The sequence below is a fragment of the Arabidopsis thaliana genome, chromosome 4, assembly GCF_000001735.4.
Source record: "Arabidopsis thaliana chromosome 4, partial sequence".
NCBI classification, from domain to species: Eukaryota; Viridiplantae; Streptophyta; class Magnoliopsida; order Brassicales; family Brassicaceae; genus Arabidopsis; species Arabidopsis thaliana.
In genome coordinates, this window is record NC_003075.7 from 11,419,852 (window position 1) to 11,435,836 (window position 15,985).

At 35.3% G+C, this 15,985-nt stretch overlaps 5 protein-coding genes across 8 annotated transcripts; 4 read left to right on the forward strand and 1 right to left on the reverse strand.

The window, feature by feature from the left end:
- Positions 1-4,814: 4,814 nt before the first annotated feature.
- AT4G21445 (receptor-interacting protein) lies at positions 4,815-5,985 on the forward strand. The gene is made up of 2 exons (NM_148367.3): positions 4,815-5,226; positions 5,572-5,985. The coding sequence occupies exons 1-2, from the start codon at positions 4,930-4,932 to the stop codon at positions 5,737-5,739; spliced, it is 465 nt and encodes a 154-aa protein (NP_680733.1). The 5' UTR covers positions 4,815-4,929; the 3' UTR covers positions 5,740-5,985.
- Positions 5,986-6,081: 96 nt separating this feature from the next.
- On the forward strand, positions 6,082-8,584 carry AT4G21450 (PapD-like superfamily protein). Of its 3 annotated transcripts, NM_001203857.1 has the most exons (8): positions 6,106-6,642; positions 6,715-6,771; positions 7,130-7,200; positions 7,280-7,361; positions 7,461-7,579; positions 7,841-7,918; positions 8,006-8,125; positions 8,215-8,535. In NM_001203857.1, the coding sequence occupies exons 1-8, from the start codon at positions 6,285-6,287 to the stop codon at positions 8,272-8,274; spliced, it is 945 nt and encodes a 314-aa protein (NP_001190786.1). In that variant the 5' UTR covers positions 6,106-6,284; the 3' UTR covers positions 8,275-8,535. The 3 variants fall into 3 exon arrangements, with proteins under 3 accessions (NP_567627.1, NP_001190786.1, NP_974584.1); NM_118265.5 differs by lacking the exon at positions 6,715-6,771 and having other exon boundaries at positions 6,082-6,642; positions 8,215-8,584; NM_202855.1 differs by lacking the exon at positions 6,715-6,771 and having other exon boundaries at positions 6,172-6,642; positions 7,461-7,918; positions 8,215-8,492.
- A 9-nt stretch (positions 8,585-8,593) lies between these two features.
- Positions 8,594-10,917, forward strand: AT4G21460 (Ribosomal protein S24/S35). Of its 2 annotated transcripts, none has more exons than NM_001341490.1 (4): positions 8,594-8,907; positions 9,127-9,528; positions 9,848-10,262; positions 10,338-10,895. In NM_001341490.1, the coding sequence occupies exons 1-4, from the start codon at positions 8,640-8,642 to the stop codon at positions 10,537-10,539; spliced, it is 1,287 nt and encodes a 428-aa protein (NP_001328638.1). In that variant the 5' UTR covers positions 8,594-8,639; the 3' UTR covers positions 10,540-10,895. The 2 variants fall into 2 exon arrangements, with proteins under 2 accessions (NP_001328638.1, NP_567628.2); NM_118266.5 differs by having other exon boundaries at positions 8,659-8,907; positions 10,338-10,917.
- Positions 10,918-11,252: 335 nt separating this feature from the next.
- On the forward strand, positions 11,253-13,471 carry FMN/FHY (riboflavin kinase/FMN hydrolase). The gene is made up of 10 exons (NM_118267.5): positions 11,253-11,508; positions 11,595-11,781; positions 11,860-11,990; positions 12,079-12,148; positions 12,243-12,308; positions 12,386-12,540; positions 12,640-12,735; positions 12,823-12,974; positions 13,049-13,132; positions 13,224-13,471. The coding sequence occupies exons 1-10, from the start codon at positions 11,433-11,435 to the stop codon at positions 13,344-13,346; spliced, it is 1,140 nt and encodes a 379-aa protein (NP_193878.2). The 5' UTR covers positions 11,253-11,432; the 3' UTR covers positions 13,347-13,471.
- On the reverse strand, positions 13,452-15,433 carry STP12 (sugar transporter protein 12; the record flags this gene model as incomplete). The annotated part of the gene is made up of 4 exons (NM_118268.4): positions 13,452-13,897; positions 13,982-14,605; positions 14,895-15,217; positions 15,301-15,433. The coding sequence occupies 4 exons, from the start codon at positions 15,431-15,433 to the stop codon at positions 13,469-13,471; spliced, it is 1,509 nt and encodes a 502-aa protein (NP_193879.4). The 3' UTR covers positions 13,452-13,468.
- Between the last annotated feature and the right edge of the window lie 552 nt (positions 15,434-15,985).

The following is a 15,985-nucleotide window of genomic DNA, read 5'->3' on the forward strand; positions in this document are numbered from 1 at the left end:
TATACGTGTCCCATAAAAACAAAAATCTAATAGATTTTGCGTTTATACGATGCTTTTATCCATTATTATGGATGCTTTTTATTTTATTTTTACGTTTGTGGCAGCTATACGAGACATGCCTTGATGATTTTTTTCTTCTTTTTTTCTTCTTTTTCTGAGTTTGTTTTTATGCTTACATGTTAAACGTTCAAAATTGAACACAACACATTGATAGTGTTTTAGTCTTTGGAAATATAGAAATATAGATGCAAATACAACGAAAACTTCCTTTTGTGTTTCGTGTTTACATTTTATATTTCCAAGATGATATATGGTCAAATATTATTAAAGTTCAAGTAAGTTTTATAAGGTGTAAATAACATGCATCTCAAAAGTGCAAATGTCATATATTTAAGCAAGTAAATCGAACCATGGTCGGTGTTGATTACAAAAATAGATTTGTGTTCGTGTAATATATATGCTTCCTGAAAACAAAATTAGTCATTTTTGTCTTCTTGATATTGTGCACTTACGAAACCTTGAAACAAATGTCTTTATATTAAGCTTTCTTGATATACTTTGATCACTTTTAAAGTAGCTGTGACGTTGAAAAAAGTGCAGTTTTGTTAAGTTCCTTCCTCAATGAAACACATGTATGAGTCAATCAACCTAGGAAAGAAAAACAAGCGTATATTTTTTCTAACCAATAACCATGCATCAATAATCTCAAAGATGGTTATAAACATCCCTAAAACGAGACCTAGTTTTAGCATATAAGATTTAATGTGTACGTACTCTTATTCGAGATTAATAATGAGAGTTTCTTATATATATTGGATTTGAATTGTATACAAAGATAATCATTAAATATACTAAACTAAAAAAACTCATACTAAAATGTAGAAATATGTAGTTTCATTGTACATTCAAATGCAAATGAAGGAAATAGTTGTTTCAACGTTGTTAAGTTTAACACACAAGTACTATACTGAAATAAATTCGAAATAAGAGGACTTTAATTAGGAAACAGTTTGTGATAATGAAAGTAACACAATCAATGGGGTGAGGATTGATGAACGACTAAAAAGCGTCGCTCTCCAAGCTTTGTGGGAAGGTTTCACATTAGCTGTTGCCAGCATGAAGATGCCACGTCACGTTTATCCCTCTCAATTTCAATTTTTTTTATTTTTTTTTGTGTGCACCTCTCAATTTCAACTTCCATCCTGATTTTTCTTTGGACTAGTTTTTCAGGTTTTCCAACTCTTTTCGGCTAGTTTGAGCGATATACTTAGCTTTAAAAATCTAAGACAGTTCAAGGGAATTATTTTCCCAACTTATAAATGGTTGAGTTTTCATGTTGAACATTAGTGGTGTTATAGTATTGTCGTCAGAGGATCATCGCAATAATATTTATTTCAATTTGATTAACTTTGATCTCTATAAATCTCAATCCTGTTTCAAAAAAAACGGAAAAAAAAAACCAGTTTCTCTATATATACATTTTTTTTTGTTTTCGATAAAAGTTTCTCTATAACTGAAATAATTGTTTTGTACGTTCGATATGTCTTATGATGATAAAATATTTTAAAATGAAGAGAAATACTTTAGTTAAAATATTAGACCAACCATTTCCCTTGGATTGCAAGGTCAAAGGGGAAATTTTATCAAAAGTCAATTTTCTATGCATTATAGAGAAAGGGGAGCGCATTTAATTCGAATGGCAATAATGGAGTTTGGTATTTGCCGAAATTAGAAAACATTAATTGTGGAAACATTATGATAACTTTATAGACAAAAAATAATATTATCCACCAATAAATTTGTGACTGTGTGTATGTTTAATTTATTTTGTAATATATTGCTGCTGCTCTCTGTTTCCCAAATATTTTGTACCTACTAGCTTTCCTGTGTGAGATTCTGAATATACACATTGGGTTATAACTTAGGTGATTCTAATCAAGCCAAACAAAAGTCAGTCCCAAAAAACGATATAAATTCTAAGTCTAACCGATATTTTCATTTTCAGATTGTTGCATGTATTTTCCTATATAAAAATTTCTAACACTAAACCAATTCAAAATGATCAACTCATAGCGGATATATTGAGTAAAACCTAAAAGTTTATATCTTAGTTGGCTTCAATAATTAAACGAAAACAAAACTAAAGATTGGTGGTATATTTTCGCATGGCATGATGCCATGATGTGAGGACCATTGGCCGCTTATACGAACCACTAGTTTTTCGACTCGTGTTCTCTACGTTATTTTAATTTTTTTTTTTTTTAAACTATCATTATTATATATTTAAATTATCTTACTTAAGAAAAGAAATTCATTTATTTTCCTTCACTCATACATAGTACGATTTCTAAATATTGAATTTCATGGGCCGAACATATTATTCACATAGACAGTTATGCAAAAATCTCATACCTTGACTATATAAACTAGCTAGAGAATGACATAGTTATAAACTAATAATTGATCAAAACCTTCAAATTATTGAAAATAACAAGATTTGTGAATAATTAATTTGCATTGAGAGCAATAGTCGTATGCATCACTTTCAAATCAATAATATTATTAATTACATATAGCTACGGACTAAATCTAATGTAAGCATCATGAAATTATATCTTAATATCTTCTTCTTATCAATCGCAAATTATTAGGAACATCACACATACTTAAATATAGCTGCCTGCTCTTTATAATCATTGTTAAGGAAATCTTATAACCTATTTTAGCGATTTTTAATGAAGATTAATAGTATAAACCATCCGTAATATTAGGGTTATGTCTCCGCGTTAGAGATTGAAGAATCTGTCGGGTCCAACGACAAATGAAGTCGTTACAAAGTGCGAAATTATGAAGTTGAACCAATAACAAAATCAGTTAATTACATTAAAAAGAATAAGGTTGCAGAGTAGGTAGGTGTTAATGCTATTATAACATGTCCAAAATCTAGCTTGGGGTTTGCTTGCGCATGTATCATTTGCCACAACGAGAAGTCCACGTGTTAGTACAGTTGACCAAATCTCATTAGCTGATTAGCGTTTTGGAGAATTAATTAATAGACTGATTGTATACACTCAGTATATGGACTGCATGAAATAATAGTAATAAAACTTAATATGATTATACAAAGGATTATTAATCTGTATAAAAAACTACTATCTTATGGTTAGCACGAAATGATTTCTATCATTAATTTCGGAAAAAAAAGTTGCGTACGTTGATTCAATGGTAACTGGTAGACAGTTGATGTAAAACTTTTTTTTTAACAGCCGAACGCATTCTTATATACAACATACTAGTAACTAGTACTTGAGTTTCCTTAGAACATACACCATTCTTACAATAGTTTTGTTATTAGATGTTCCCGTTTTGTGTATAATTTGATTCTTCTTCTATATGGTCTTGTATTGTGGAAAACGATTATTGGGGAGCAAAGAAACATACACCAAAAAAAATATGATCAAAATTTTTAGTGTGTGGAACCTTTCGAAAACCCTACGATGTTCAAGTAAGAAATTGCAATTATATGAGATATTATATATATATGCAATTGTTCTTAGTATTTAGGTGTTTAGAATATATACTTTAGACCGTTTTAAGATGTTTGTTAAAAGTTAGTCTTCTTCTAATTAGAAACATCTTCTTTTGTTTTTATGAAGTAAGTGATAAGATATACATATAATTTACCTCGACCAAGTTTGAATACTTGCTAGGTTACCATGTCATGTTTAATCGTCCACATGAGATATCTGTGTGACTGTGTCTTCGGTTCGATGTGGCTAATTTTCTAGAACATGTTATCAAAAGCAAACGTCGTCGTAATTGGCTGATACTGAGGAAAATGCAGTTTGGCAATGACAAGAACCACACATATATACAATATTGATATCTATTGAATAATTATACAATATTAAATTCCTTTGCATTATTCATTTGTTTCGTATAAACTAAAACCTTTGAACTCTAAATAGTTGAAAGGAGCAGAGTCAGCAGACAAGGACCAAAGATCCCTTCGACCACACATATAAAACGATATAATTTGATACGAAATCGTAATGGTTGTGCAGTTGATGTTGCCACTTAAGACACTTACGTAAGACTTCATGCAAATATAATTTAATATACGTACCTCTTGAATTTACGTGTTAGTTTGATTATATATATATTGGTCATTTTTTTGGTATTTGCTCGATAATAGAGTTGATGGGAAACCTTGATAATATTAAAAATTATCATATGAATTTTGGAGGAAAGACAGCAACACACTCGAGAACTCTCTGGAAAATTGCGTTTTCACTTTTTTTGTTTTCCAGGATTAGTTGATCTAAAATCTATAATATATATTAATAAATACAACCTAATAAACAAAAATTATTTATGTTTCAGTTAATGTAACCCATTAATATAGAAGTAATCTCGTAAATATGGAGTTGATTAAAAATATGTACTTAATCAAATTCATCTATATATATATATATGTGTATATATATATATATATATATATATGAATTATATTACGATCAAATTATCTTAGCTTTTAAAATAAAATTTTTTTATCTTAGCTCTTATTCAAAAGTCTTTATTCCATCACAAGGTTATGTTATCTTTTGTATTTTTATTTTATTTTATACAAGGACTTCCAAGTTCCAACATTTCAATTTCTAAGTACATGCATATCTTATTAAATAGTGATTTAAATACACAAAAATATGAAATAAATTCTAAACAAGGTCCACTCTATAAAAGAAGAAAACCCACAAATTCCAAAGCCCAAATTAAAACACCAAAAGAGCCCAAAATACAAACTCATTCTTCACCACTAAAATATTCCAAAGCAAAGCAACGAACATAACGGATAAGTGTTATCCTCATCTAGTCATCTTCACCCTCTAACTCACCGAGAAAGAAAAGTAAAGAGAGTTTGGTGTCACTATGAACATTGCCATTCATAATTACCGTCACTCAAAATTCATCGTAAATCCTCACATAGACAAGACTTTTGCAAGGACTCGACAGGCAAGATCAAATAATATTACATTCATGACAAGTACTCATGGAAGAAGAAGAACGATGGGACTTTGTTTGGTAAGAGCAAGTGCCGAGACCGGAGAAGAAGAATCCGACGATCAAAACAAGCCTGAGAGAAGAAGTTTCTTGAGCTTAGCAGAAGCTGGTCTAGTCGAAATCTCAGGCCTTGGTGCACACGAGAAGTTTCTCTGTCGACTAACGGTAAATTAAATCATAAATTTATCCCTACATATTATAAACCCTCCAATACCAAATTTTAATTGCAATCTATTAATAAATCTCTTACATTGTTTTGAAATATATTGGTATGGTTAAGATAGGAAATGAAACATTAATTTTACATAGGAAATTGAAACCATATGTAGTTGTGAAACAAAAGAAAATCTTATAACACGTCCTCAAGAAATGAAGTGTGATTAACAGTCTATAGTAAACATATGTACATTAAGTAAATAACTGGAATATCATTTTTCTTAGAAGCATGTACATTGATTTATAGATGTTTCGTATGAACTTCTTCTTATATTTTGGAACTGGATTTGGCAGATATCATCATTGAATTTGCTAAGAGTGATATCAGAGCAAGAAGGATGTTCAATAGAAGAGTTGAATGCTGGCAAAATATGTGATTGGTTCCTTAAGGACAAGCTGAAGAGAGAGCATAACATTGAATCTGCTGTTCTTCAATGGGATGATCCCGATTTTCCTTTTTAAATATCCTTATTTTTTACATTCAAGCCACACAAAAGTATGATCATTAACAAGGTGAATATGTATCGTAAGTCTTAATTAGTCTATTGTGGTCTGACTAGGAAAATATAAACCTTTTGTTAAGTCCTACAATAAAACGTATTCAACAATTCCAAATATTATCCATGACTGAAATACATAAAGAAAAGGTTTAAATTTTATCTAGAAACCAGGAAAAAAGACAACAGTAAACAAACAATTAAAAAAGAAAAGACTTTGAAAGAAAATCCAAAAGTTGTAGAAGAAAAGACTTAAATAAACACAAAGAGAATCCAATACGCTGTCGTTTTTGAGCAAAGTCTCTATCGACTTTTTTCCTTCCGTTAATCAAGCCATCGGATATTAAATAATTACAAAATTATTTTCAGACAAAACACGGACGCGAAATCAACCAATTAAATCCACTTCTCTCTCACCATCTCACGTCCGATCTCTCCTCTCTGAGCTCTCATCACGAGTCAACCCCTTTCTCCGTCGAAATTCGCATGCTTAAACTCTGAGAGAAGAAGATGACTATGACGGAGGAGAAACCAACTTCCGACGGCAAAGGAGGTTGGGGTTTCTTCAAGATTCCATTTCGTAACTCAAGCGGTCACAGAAACGCCGCTTCAAGTGCTGCTACTTCTCCGTTTCCATCTGGAGCTTCTTCTTCTTCTACTTCTTCTCATCTACATAACCATCATCAACATCATCATCAACATCACCATCAGCACCATCATCAGCTTGGTTATAACGGTCCTCACGGTGATGGATCGGGTCAAAATCAACATCCGACTCCTTCTCCTTCAGTTTCATCTGTTGCTAAGTCTTTTCTTCCTACTAAACGAAGATTGAAGCTTGATCCTTCTGAGAAACTCTATTTTCCTTGTGAGCTTTTTTCGAATCTCATTTTGATCGGAGTAGTTTCTCTGGAATTACAGTCTTTTTTTCATTGTCTAGGGTTTGTTTCTGAAGATTTGAGATCCATTGACACTAGTCTAAAATTTCTATCTTTTAGTAGAATTTGAGTATTTGACTGATCTGATTATGTGGATTGATACATAAGTTTGATAATTGACTCAATAGGAAACATAAAGTTTGAAACTTTTTGGAAGTTAAGAGCAGAATCTTGACATTGGATTATAATTCTAACTTACCATTACTCTAAATATGGTCTTCCTTTAAGCATTCTGAAATTAGGAGTCTTTTATAGATACGAATGATTTTAGCTATCAAATGATTTTGCAGGAAGGTTTTGGTGTATACTTAGGCCATGTTTTTTTTTTCTTCATGATTTGGATTTTGGAAGTTTAGTTGTTTTCTGTTACAAGTAATGCTGTGGAGTACTGAATTAGATTATTACTTTGTTTTGAAGATGAGCCTGGGAAGCAAGTTAGGAGTGCTATTAAGATTAAAAATACAAGCAAATCACATGTAGCCTTCAAGGTTTGTTTTTTGATCTAAAGCGTTTTGGTTATTGGGTCTTTGGCATTATTGTATATGAGCTTACTCGTTGCTCTTTCAGTTTCAAACAACTGCGCCGAAGAGTTGCTTTATGCGTCCACCTGGTGCTATTCTTGCTCCTGGAGAGACTATTATTGCTACTGGTATTTGTTTTTTTTGTTTTCTCGCCTCTGTTCTTATTCTTCTTGATGAGGCTATCAGAACAATGGCTTATTCAATGTTTCTCTGATTGAAATGTGCAGTGTTTAAATTTGTTGAGCCTCCTGAGAATAATGAGAAGCCAATGGATCAAAGGAGCAGAGTGAAGTTTAAAATCATGAGCCTGAAGGTGAAAGGTCCAATGGACTATGTGCCTGAGCTGGTATGTTGATCTTCTGATCTTATCTATTAGCTGATCTTTGAACATGAAAACAGTAGTAACATATCCGAATCCAGATAGAACATAAGATATTGACCCATCTCTAAAACATAAGATATCAATGACTAGACTAAGAATGTGTTTTGGTCTGAGTAGAGGTTTCCAGTTACCTTTTAAGGCACAAACATATAACCAAGCATTCCACTGAATGCTGTTTCCATCTAAAAGACATATCGATTGCTTTTGTTTTTGTTTTTTTCTCAGTTCGATGAGCAAAAGGATGATGTCTCTAAGGAGCAAATATTGCGTGTGATTTTCTTGGATCCTGAGCGCTCCAACCCTGTGAGTATCCGAATAATTTTGCTTATGATGACGATTCTATTATTTTACGACCTCCCTCTTTAATAATCTATGTGATAAATGACATAGGCATTGGAAAAACTGAAGCGTCAATTAGCAGAAGCGGATGCAGCGGTGGAGGCACGAAAGAAACCTCCAGAGGAAACAGGTCCAAAGATGATTGGAGAAGGGCTTGTGATCGATGAATGGGTCAGTCTCATTTGCTATCCAGTGTCTCTTCCATTAGATGATTGTGAAAATCTGACATTGTTTTTGTCTTACCTCTAATAAAAACACAGAAGGAGCGTAGAGAGAGATATCTTGCACAGCAACAAGGCGAAGGAGCTGACTCTGTCTGAGAGACTAAAAGAGTTTTCTCAGGACAAAAACAAGTGCGCTTGTGAAGATGAAGAAGAAGGGACCGCTATATTGAATTTATATGCTAACTTCTAGATTCATGATGCAATATATAAGGATCATGCTGGTAAAAAAAAAAGACAATGAAGGAAACTTTTTTCATGTAAAAAAGAAATGTAAACTTGGGTTTGATGATAATGAATTGTTCATGTTAAGGACTAATAAAAACAGAGAAGAAAGTGTACTAAAATCGAAATTTGAGCTCTCCAATTACTAAATCGGTGCTAAATGAACCGGTCGGTCGTTTCTATATTTGATTCGTTCGGTTTATCCTTTAACCGGTCGAACCGAAGCTTCTTTTGTTCGTATGAAGAAAACTAAAATCCAAATCTCTCTCTGGTACACCATGAGAGGAGCTCTGTTCAGAAATGCATCTCTCTGCGCTCGCAGAATCATTCTTTCTTCTAGGATCTCCCCCAATGTTCCCTTTCTCACTCCAATCGCCGCTCCGGCTCCTCCCAAATTCAGATTTTTCAGTTCCGAATCCGGTGAGAACTCGACTACTGCCACTGAGTCTTCGCCGACTGATTCATCCGATAAGAAGGATCTCGTTGTAGAGGATGTCAGCAACAAAGGTAACAGACTCTATCCTCTCTTCAAGCTTGTTTGGTTACCTCACACTTGAAATGGCCTTGTATTAGTTGAAATGTGTGAGTCTAATTCTCATCTCGCCATTTCTGAATGCCTCACAGTTTTCAATTGATCCTTCGATATAAGATTCGTAGCTTCTTATCTCCTGAACTACTAGGTAATCGTTTGAAATTGACTTTATATGTTGGATTTTGTGGTCTCAGAGCTTAAAAGCCGTATAGACAAGTCTTTCAATGAGGGTAATGAAGATGCTTTACCTGGAGTTATTGAAGCACTTCTACAGAGAAGACTTGTAGACAAACACGCAGAGACTGATGATGAATTGATGGAAAAAATCGAGAGTCTACCTTTCAAAGATGATGTCAAGGATGAAGATTTTGAATCCGATTTCGAAGAAGCGCATTCTACTGACGAAGAACTTGAGGATTTGTACAACTCTCCCGAGTATGTAGCTGAAAAGATGAGGAAGAAAGAATTTTTCAACATGGACGATAACAAGTGGGATCACATGATTAGAGAAGGTATCCAACATGGCTGTCTTACCGATACTAAACAATGCGAGGAGATTCTCGAGGATATGCTCAAATGGGACCAGCTTCTTCCTGGTAATGCTCTTTTATTTTTCAATCTTCCCGTTCATCGACTCACATCCTTAGACATAGATTAGGTTGATTAATAGACTATTGTGCCTCGTTATAGCTAAACACACTCTCTTAGTGGAACTTATCTTTTGTAGTTAACCTTTCTATTTGGATTTTAATGAATCATGGTAGTAGAACCATTCTTCTTTTCTTAACTCTTTCAAGGTAATGTACTATGTCGGATTTGTTGCTTCTCGGATCAGTAGGGCTGTTTAGAGAATATATTGGTTTGTTCCTGTTATGCGTATGTATGAACATCCTCTAACTGTGTATCTTCATTCAGATGACTTGAAGAAAAAAGTTGAAGCAAAGTTTAATGAGCTCGGGGATATGTGTGAAAGAGGTGAAATTGAGGCCGAAGCAGCTTATGAGCTTTTCAAGGAATTTGAAGATGAGATGGTAATTCAGTATGGGGATCAGATGGAAGCTGAGGGTCCTCCCCAATTTGGTGAAACAGATACTTCTGACAGGAATACTGACTTGGATGATCCCTCCGGTAAAGGCCCAATCCTCAGGTGGCAATCAAGGATAGTTTTTGCTCCTGGAGGTGATGCGTGGCATCCAAAGAACAGGAAAGTTAAAATGTCTGTTACAGTGAAAGAGCTTGGGCTCTCAAATCATCAGGCTAAAAGGCTAAGGGAACTTGTGGGAAAAAGATACCATTCAGGGAAAGATGAGCTTACAATCACCTGCGAGAGGTATATAAACTATAAATCTTAAGCTTTTCGCGAGACAAGAATGTTGAATCATGTAATGTTTTTGTCCTGTCACAGGTTTGAACACCGAGAAGAAAACAGGAAAGACTGCTTGAGAACTCTTTACGGGTTGATAGAGGAAGCTGGGAAAGCCAACAAGATCGCTGAAGACATAAGAACTTCATATGTAAAACAGAGACTCCGAGCCAGTCCAGCTTTTATGCAGAAACTACAAGCCAAGATCATAAGGTCTAAAGAATCAAATGCCATCAACGCTTGAAAAAAACTTTTCCCGGTTCGCGCCTTTCTTCTTGTCTCACCAAATAATCTGTGGATCGTCTTCTTTTGGCAATCATTTGATCCGGTACGGGTTTTCAGATCGATGAAGAATCTTTGATGGTAACTCCTATTTTAGTTTGGTTTGCTTCTTGTATCTCATGAAGACATGAACCTTGGCTGTGCTGTTGGTAACTCCATTTGTCTTCGTCGGGAAACTATAAACAGAACAGTCCGACCACTTTTTCATGCTAACTTCTAGATTCATAATGCAATGTTGGTAAAAATAGACAATGAATGAAACTTTTTCATGTATAAAAAATATGGAAACTTGGGGTTGATAATGAATTGTTCATGTTAAGACTAAAATAAAAAACAGAAGAGGGTGCTTGTGTGGTTAGTCTCAATTGTTAAATCAACAATTAAGTTCTCCGATTAGGCGTTGAATTAACCGGTCGCCCGTTTTTAATTTTCATCGTTCGATTTTCAACTTAACCTGTCCACCAGAAGGTCCCTTTTGTGCCTAATTTTGATGAAATGTCGTCATTTCGTCGTTGAAGCTACAACACAAAATACAAAACGTTGTAGTTAGATTGCTGAATCTCTTTGTACCGGTCAAACTCGGTCATACCGAGTATCAATCCGAATGATCCGGTAGGACCGGGATTTTAATTAGGAATCCGAATCTCTAAATTCCAGATGCTACCTTATACGTGTACGTCTTCTCCGCCCTTCTTATTCATTTCTACTCTGCTGCGTTATTTCTCCGTCGTCCTCAACTCATCGCCGGCGTTTACCATCCGCTAGATCCGTCGCCTCTCCGGTCGACTATTTATATGGAATCGTAAATTTACAGACACTAATAAGAATAGTTTGACAAAATCTGTAGCTGGAATAATGTCGATGAGCAATTCCTTGAAAAAGCTCTCTTCTTGTGTTCTTATTGATCTCGATGGTACCTTAATCAACACAGGTAACTTAAAACCTCAATAGATTGTTTCAATTTCTGTTTATATAGCTTGGAATTCGAATTTGATGTTTTTTTAAAATTCATTGTAGATGGTGTTGTTGGTGACATTTTGAGGAAATACTTGTGTAAATATGGTAAACAGTGGGATGGAAGAGAATCATTGAAAATAGTTGGCAAAACTCCAGTAGAAGCTGCTACTACTATTGTTGAAGATTATGAACTTCCTTGTAAAGTTGATGAATTCAATTCTGAATTCTACCCTTTGTTCTCTGCTCAGTAAGTTACCATAAAAAAAATCGATCTTTGTCCTTATTGTTGTAATCTTCATATTGTTGATTACCTCCGGTTTTGTAGGATGGACAAAATCAAATCTCTTCCTGGTGCCAATAGGTTGATTCGACATTTGAAGTGTCATGGAGTACCTGTGGCTTTGGCTTCCAATTCTTCAAGAGCAAATATTGAATCCAAAATTTCATATCATGAAGGTTTGTTTTATATGAAATGTTGTTACTCAATGCATAAGCTTGTATAGAGGTAAACTTGTTTTATGAAAATGGTTTCACTTTTGTGTAGGGTGGAAGGAATGCTTCTCGGTTATTGTTGGTAGTGATGAAGTCTCTAAAGGAAAGCCTTCTCCTGATATGTAAGATCCATCTCTTGTCACCCATTTGTGGTTTCATCTATTGATTCCAATTAAACAATGTCTGGTTAATGACAATGATCATATTTGTAAAAAGTTTTCTCGAAGCAGCGAAAAGATTGAAGAAAGATCCAGCTGACTGTTTGGTTATTGAAGATTCTGTGTAAGTCTTACTTCTAGAGTATCGTTTTGCTGTTGTGTGTTTGATTCATTCTCACTAATAGTTGTTTGAAATGGTAGGCCTGGTGTTATGGCTGGTAAAGCTGCTGGGACAAAAGTGATTGCTGTTCCTTCTCTGCCTAAGCAAACACATCTTTATACATCTGCAGATGAAGTCATCAATTCTCTACTCGACATAAGACTTGAAAAATGGGGACTTCCTCCATTCCAAGACTGTAAAAATTCACTCATGAACTCTGTTCAATACTCCTCTTCCTTGATAACATGTTCATCTCGGTAATGAGACTTTTATACCTTGTAATTTGTATTTGCAGGGATAGAGAACACTTTACCAATTGATCCATGGCATATTGGAGGTCCAGTCATCAAAGGATTTGGCCGTGGCTCTAAAGTACTCGGAATCCCCACCGGTCAGTGTACAAACCTCATTGAACTCAGCTCTTTTACATCATTATATATGGCTTCTTTTCTTATCGCTGCATTTGTTTTGTTTTCAGCTAACTTGTCAACAAAGGATTATGCGGATGAGCTAGTGGAACATCCTTCGGGAGTGTACTTTGGTTGGGCAGGCTTGGCAAAGAGAGGTGTCTTTAAAATGGTCATGAGCATTGGTTGGAATCCTTATTTCAATAACAAGGAGAAAACTATTGTGAGTTCATAAAAAGTTCAAACAAAATTCTTACTCCAGTGGTTGCTTCTTTAACTTTAGCTTTTGTTATATAGGAACCATGGCTGCTTCACGATTTCACTGAGGATTTCTACGGAGAAGAGCTACGTCTTATTATCGTTGGCTATATACGCCCTGAGGTTATTATAACGTTATCATCATTCATTCTTCATATGACTCCTTTGTGTAATGCAATATTCCTTGTTTGCTCATATTGTTTGTGTTTGCTAGGCTAATTTCTCTTCACTGGAGAGTCTCATTGCAAAGATTCACGAGGACAGGGAAGTTGCAGAGAAAGCTCTTGATCTTCCTTCGTATGCTAAGTTTAAGGGTGATCCTTATCTGACTAAATGATAGAAGCTTTTATGAAAAGAATTCAAACACTTGGATTTGTAATTTCATAACTCAAATCAGACTTGCATTGTTCTTTAGTACTATCAGCCTCTTTGATTTGATTAACTAGATAACAACTTTCGTTAGATTCTTCTCGCGTCAACGAACTTCGACCAATACCAATGTGATCTCCAGACCCGATTCATCTCCTCGATCGGCACTCCTCTTGTCTCCGGTAAGAAAAGATAGACGAAAATCGACATCACCACCACGAAAAACGCGAAGAATATGAACAACCCGAACTTCAAGTGGCAAAGCATCATCAAAAACACTTGTGCAATCAAGAACGTGAAGATCATGTTCACCGACACCGTTATGCTCTGAGCCGCTGATCGGATTTCCAACGGAAAAATCTCCGATGGCACTAACCATCCTAGTGGACCCCACGACCAAGCAAACGCCGCCACGTAGATGCATATGAACAAAACCACAACAATGGCGTACCATTTTGGTAAAACGCCTGGGGTTCCATCGACACCGAACTTAGCTCCGATCGCCGCCGCAACAGCTACCTAAACCGTTTACACAATAACCTGATTACTTATCGACCATAATCGAAATCCAGAAATCGGTTTATAGATGAAGAAATACAAAACCTGAGAAATTAGCATTTGGAATCCTCCTTCAAGGAATAGAAATCGTCTTCCCCATTTATCAACGCCATAGATTGACACCACGGTGGCTCCAACGTTAACCAAACCGGTCACAACCGCCGAAATCAGAGCCGCGTCGCTACCAAATCCAATCGTTTGAAACAGAACCGGCGCGTAGAACATTATAACATTGATTCCGGTAAGCTGCTGAAATGCCGGAATCAGAATCGCCATCGTTAGATGTGGTCTATACTTCCTCTGCAACAGATTCCTCCATGGATGCTCAACGAGCTTCGAAGCTTCACTGGCGATGATCAAATCGTTGATCTCGTCATCAATGTCGTCGACGCCACGAATCTTACGGAGTTTCGCTTCCGCTAGCCTAAATTGACCTCTCTCGATCATGGAGTTTGGTGTGTCCGGGAGGATAAGAGAACCGACGGTGATGATGAGTGCCGGAACGACGGCGCCGCCGAGACTGAGTCTCCAACCCCAACTGATTTTGGAGAAGAAGAAGTTCAAAACGTTGGCGACAAGGATACCAATGGTGATTGAGAGCTGGAATCCGATGTTCAATGCTCCTCTGTATTTATACGGTGCCATCTCCGAGAGATACAACGGCACAGACTGTAAATTATAGTAAAATTGAAAACAATTTAGAAAGTTTTGAGGCTAATTTGTAATATTTTAGAACTTAAGGTCATAAAATTAGACAACAGTCTCAACACAAAATTAACGGATCCATAGGGGTTTCTATGTAAAAAGCAAAGTATAAGGTTGGACTTGAATTTTCTGTAAACTTTACGGGTACAAAATCAAATAACAGTTTCCACCGAGTTATGGAGCTATTTGGGTCTGTTTTGAAGAAAACAAAAGTATGAGGTAAAAAATGTAATATTTAGATAAAAAATAAGACCTGATTGGTGAAGCCGATACCGAAACCGAGTAACAAACGACCAACGATGAGCATCCAAACGGCAGTTGCGAAACCGTTAAGAAGAGCTCCGGCGCAGAAGAGAACTCCACCGAGAAGCATCGAAATTTTCCGGCCAAACTGACGGGTAACGTAAGAGGCAACGAGGGAGGAGCAGAGTGCGGCGAGGTAAAGAGAGGAAGTGAAGAGAGTGAGAGAAACGCTGTCAAATCTGCAGTATTGGTTTGAATCATGATCCTTCTTCTGTTTCTCGTAAACCGACGGGAAGAACTTTTGCTGAAACGAATCCATTGTCGTCACTCCACCTGAAAAAAAGACAACAAAAACGTTTCAACTTTTTTGTTTTGTTTTCTGGCGTTTAGTGTAGTAAATTATGAGATATTCTTACCGGAGATACCGATGTCGTAACCGAAGATGAGACCACCCATGGCGGCGACAATACATGTCACGGTGACGTAAAGAGTGAGTTTACCAGGATATTCTTTTTTGCCATCTCCGATGACAATTCCGACTGAAGGCATTTTAGTCTTTTTCTGTTTTGTTAGTAGACAATGGCTTATGAATCGTTAATGTGTGTTTATATAAACAAAAGAGGAGAAGTTGATGAACTGTTGTTACTCCATTTGTTAAATTTTTTTAATGTTGTTTTAGGGAAACTATCCTATTAAAATTTTTATTACTTTATATATTTTTGTTGACTGTTAGTATTAGACAGACTGTTTTGTTATTGGTTGAATATATTTTTCTAAATAATGAATGATGTTTTAATGGAAAAAAGACAAAAAAAATTACGCAATCTATGTTTGTTTCTTTATATATGTGTAAGACACTTAAACAACACTTGAAATGTAACCGAAGGAATATGTTATATACAACAATGTTTGAAGTCAATTGTTGTTTCTCTTCTTTTTTTCTCTTAAAGATGATAATTCATTTTTGTGGTAAAAAATAATACCTATAGAGATTTGAGAAAAATTGGAAATAAAATCTTTAGATTCCCACCCAAAAATGGGTAAATAATCCAGGCACATAAGTCAATATACATTATTTTTGAAAACTTTTTAATTGGTAGA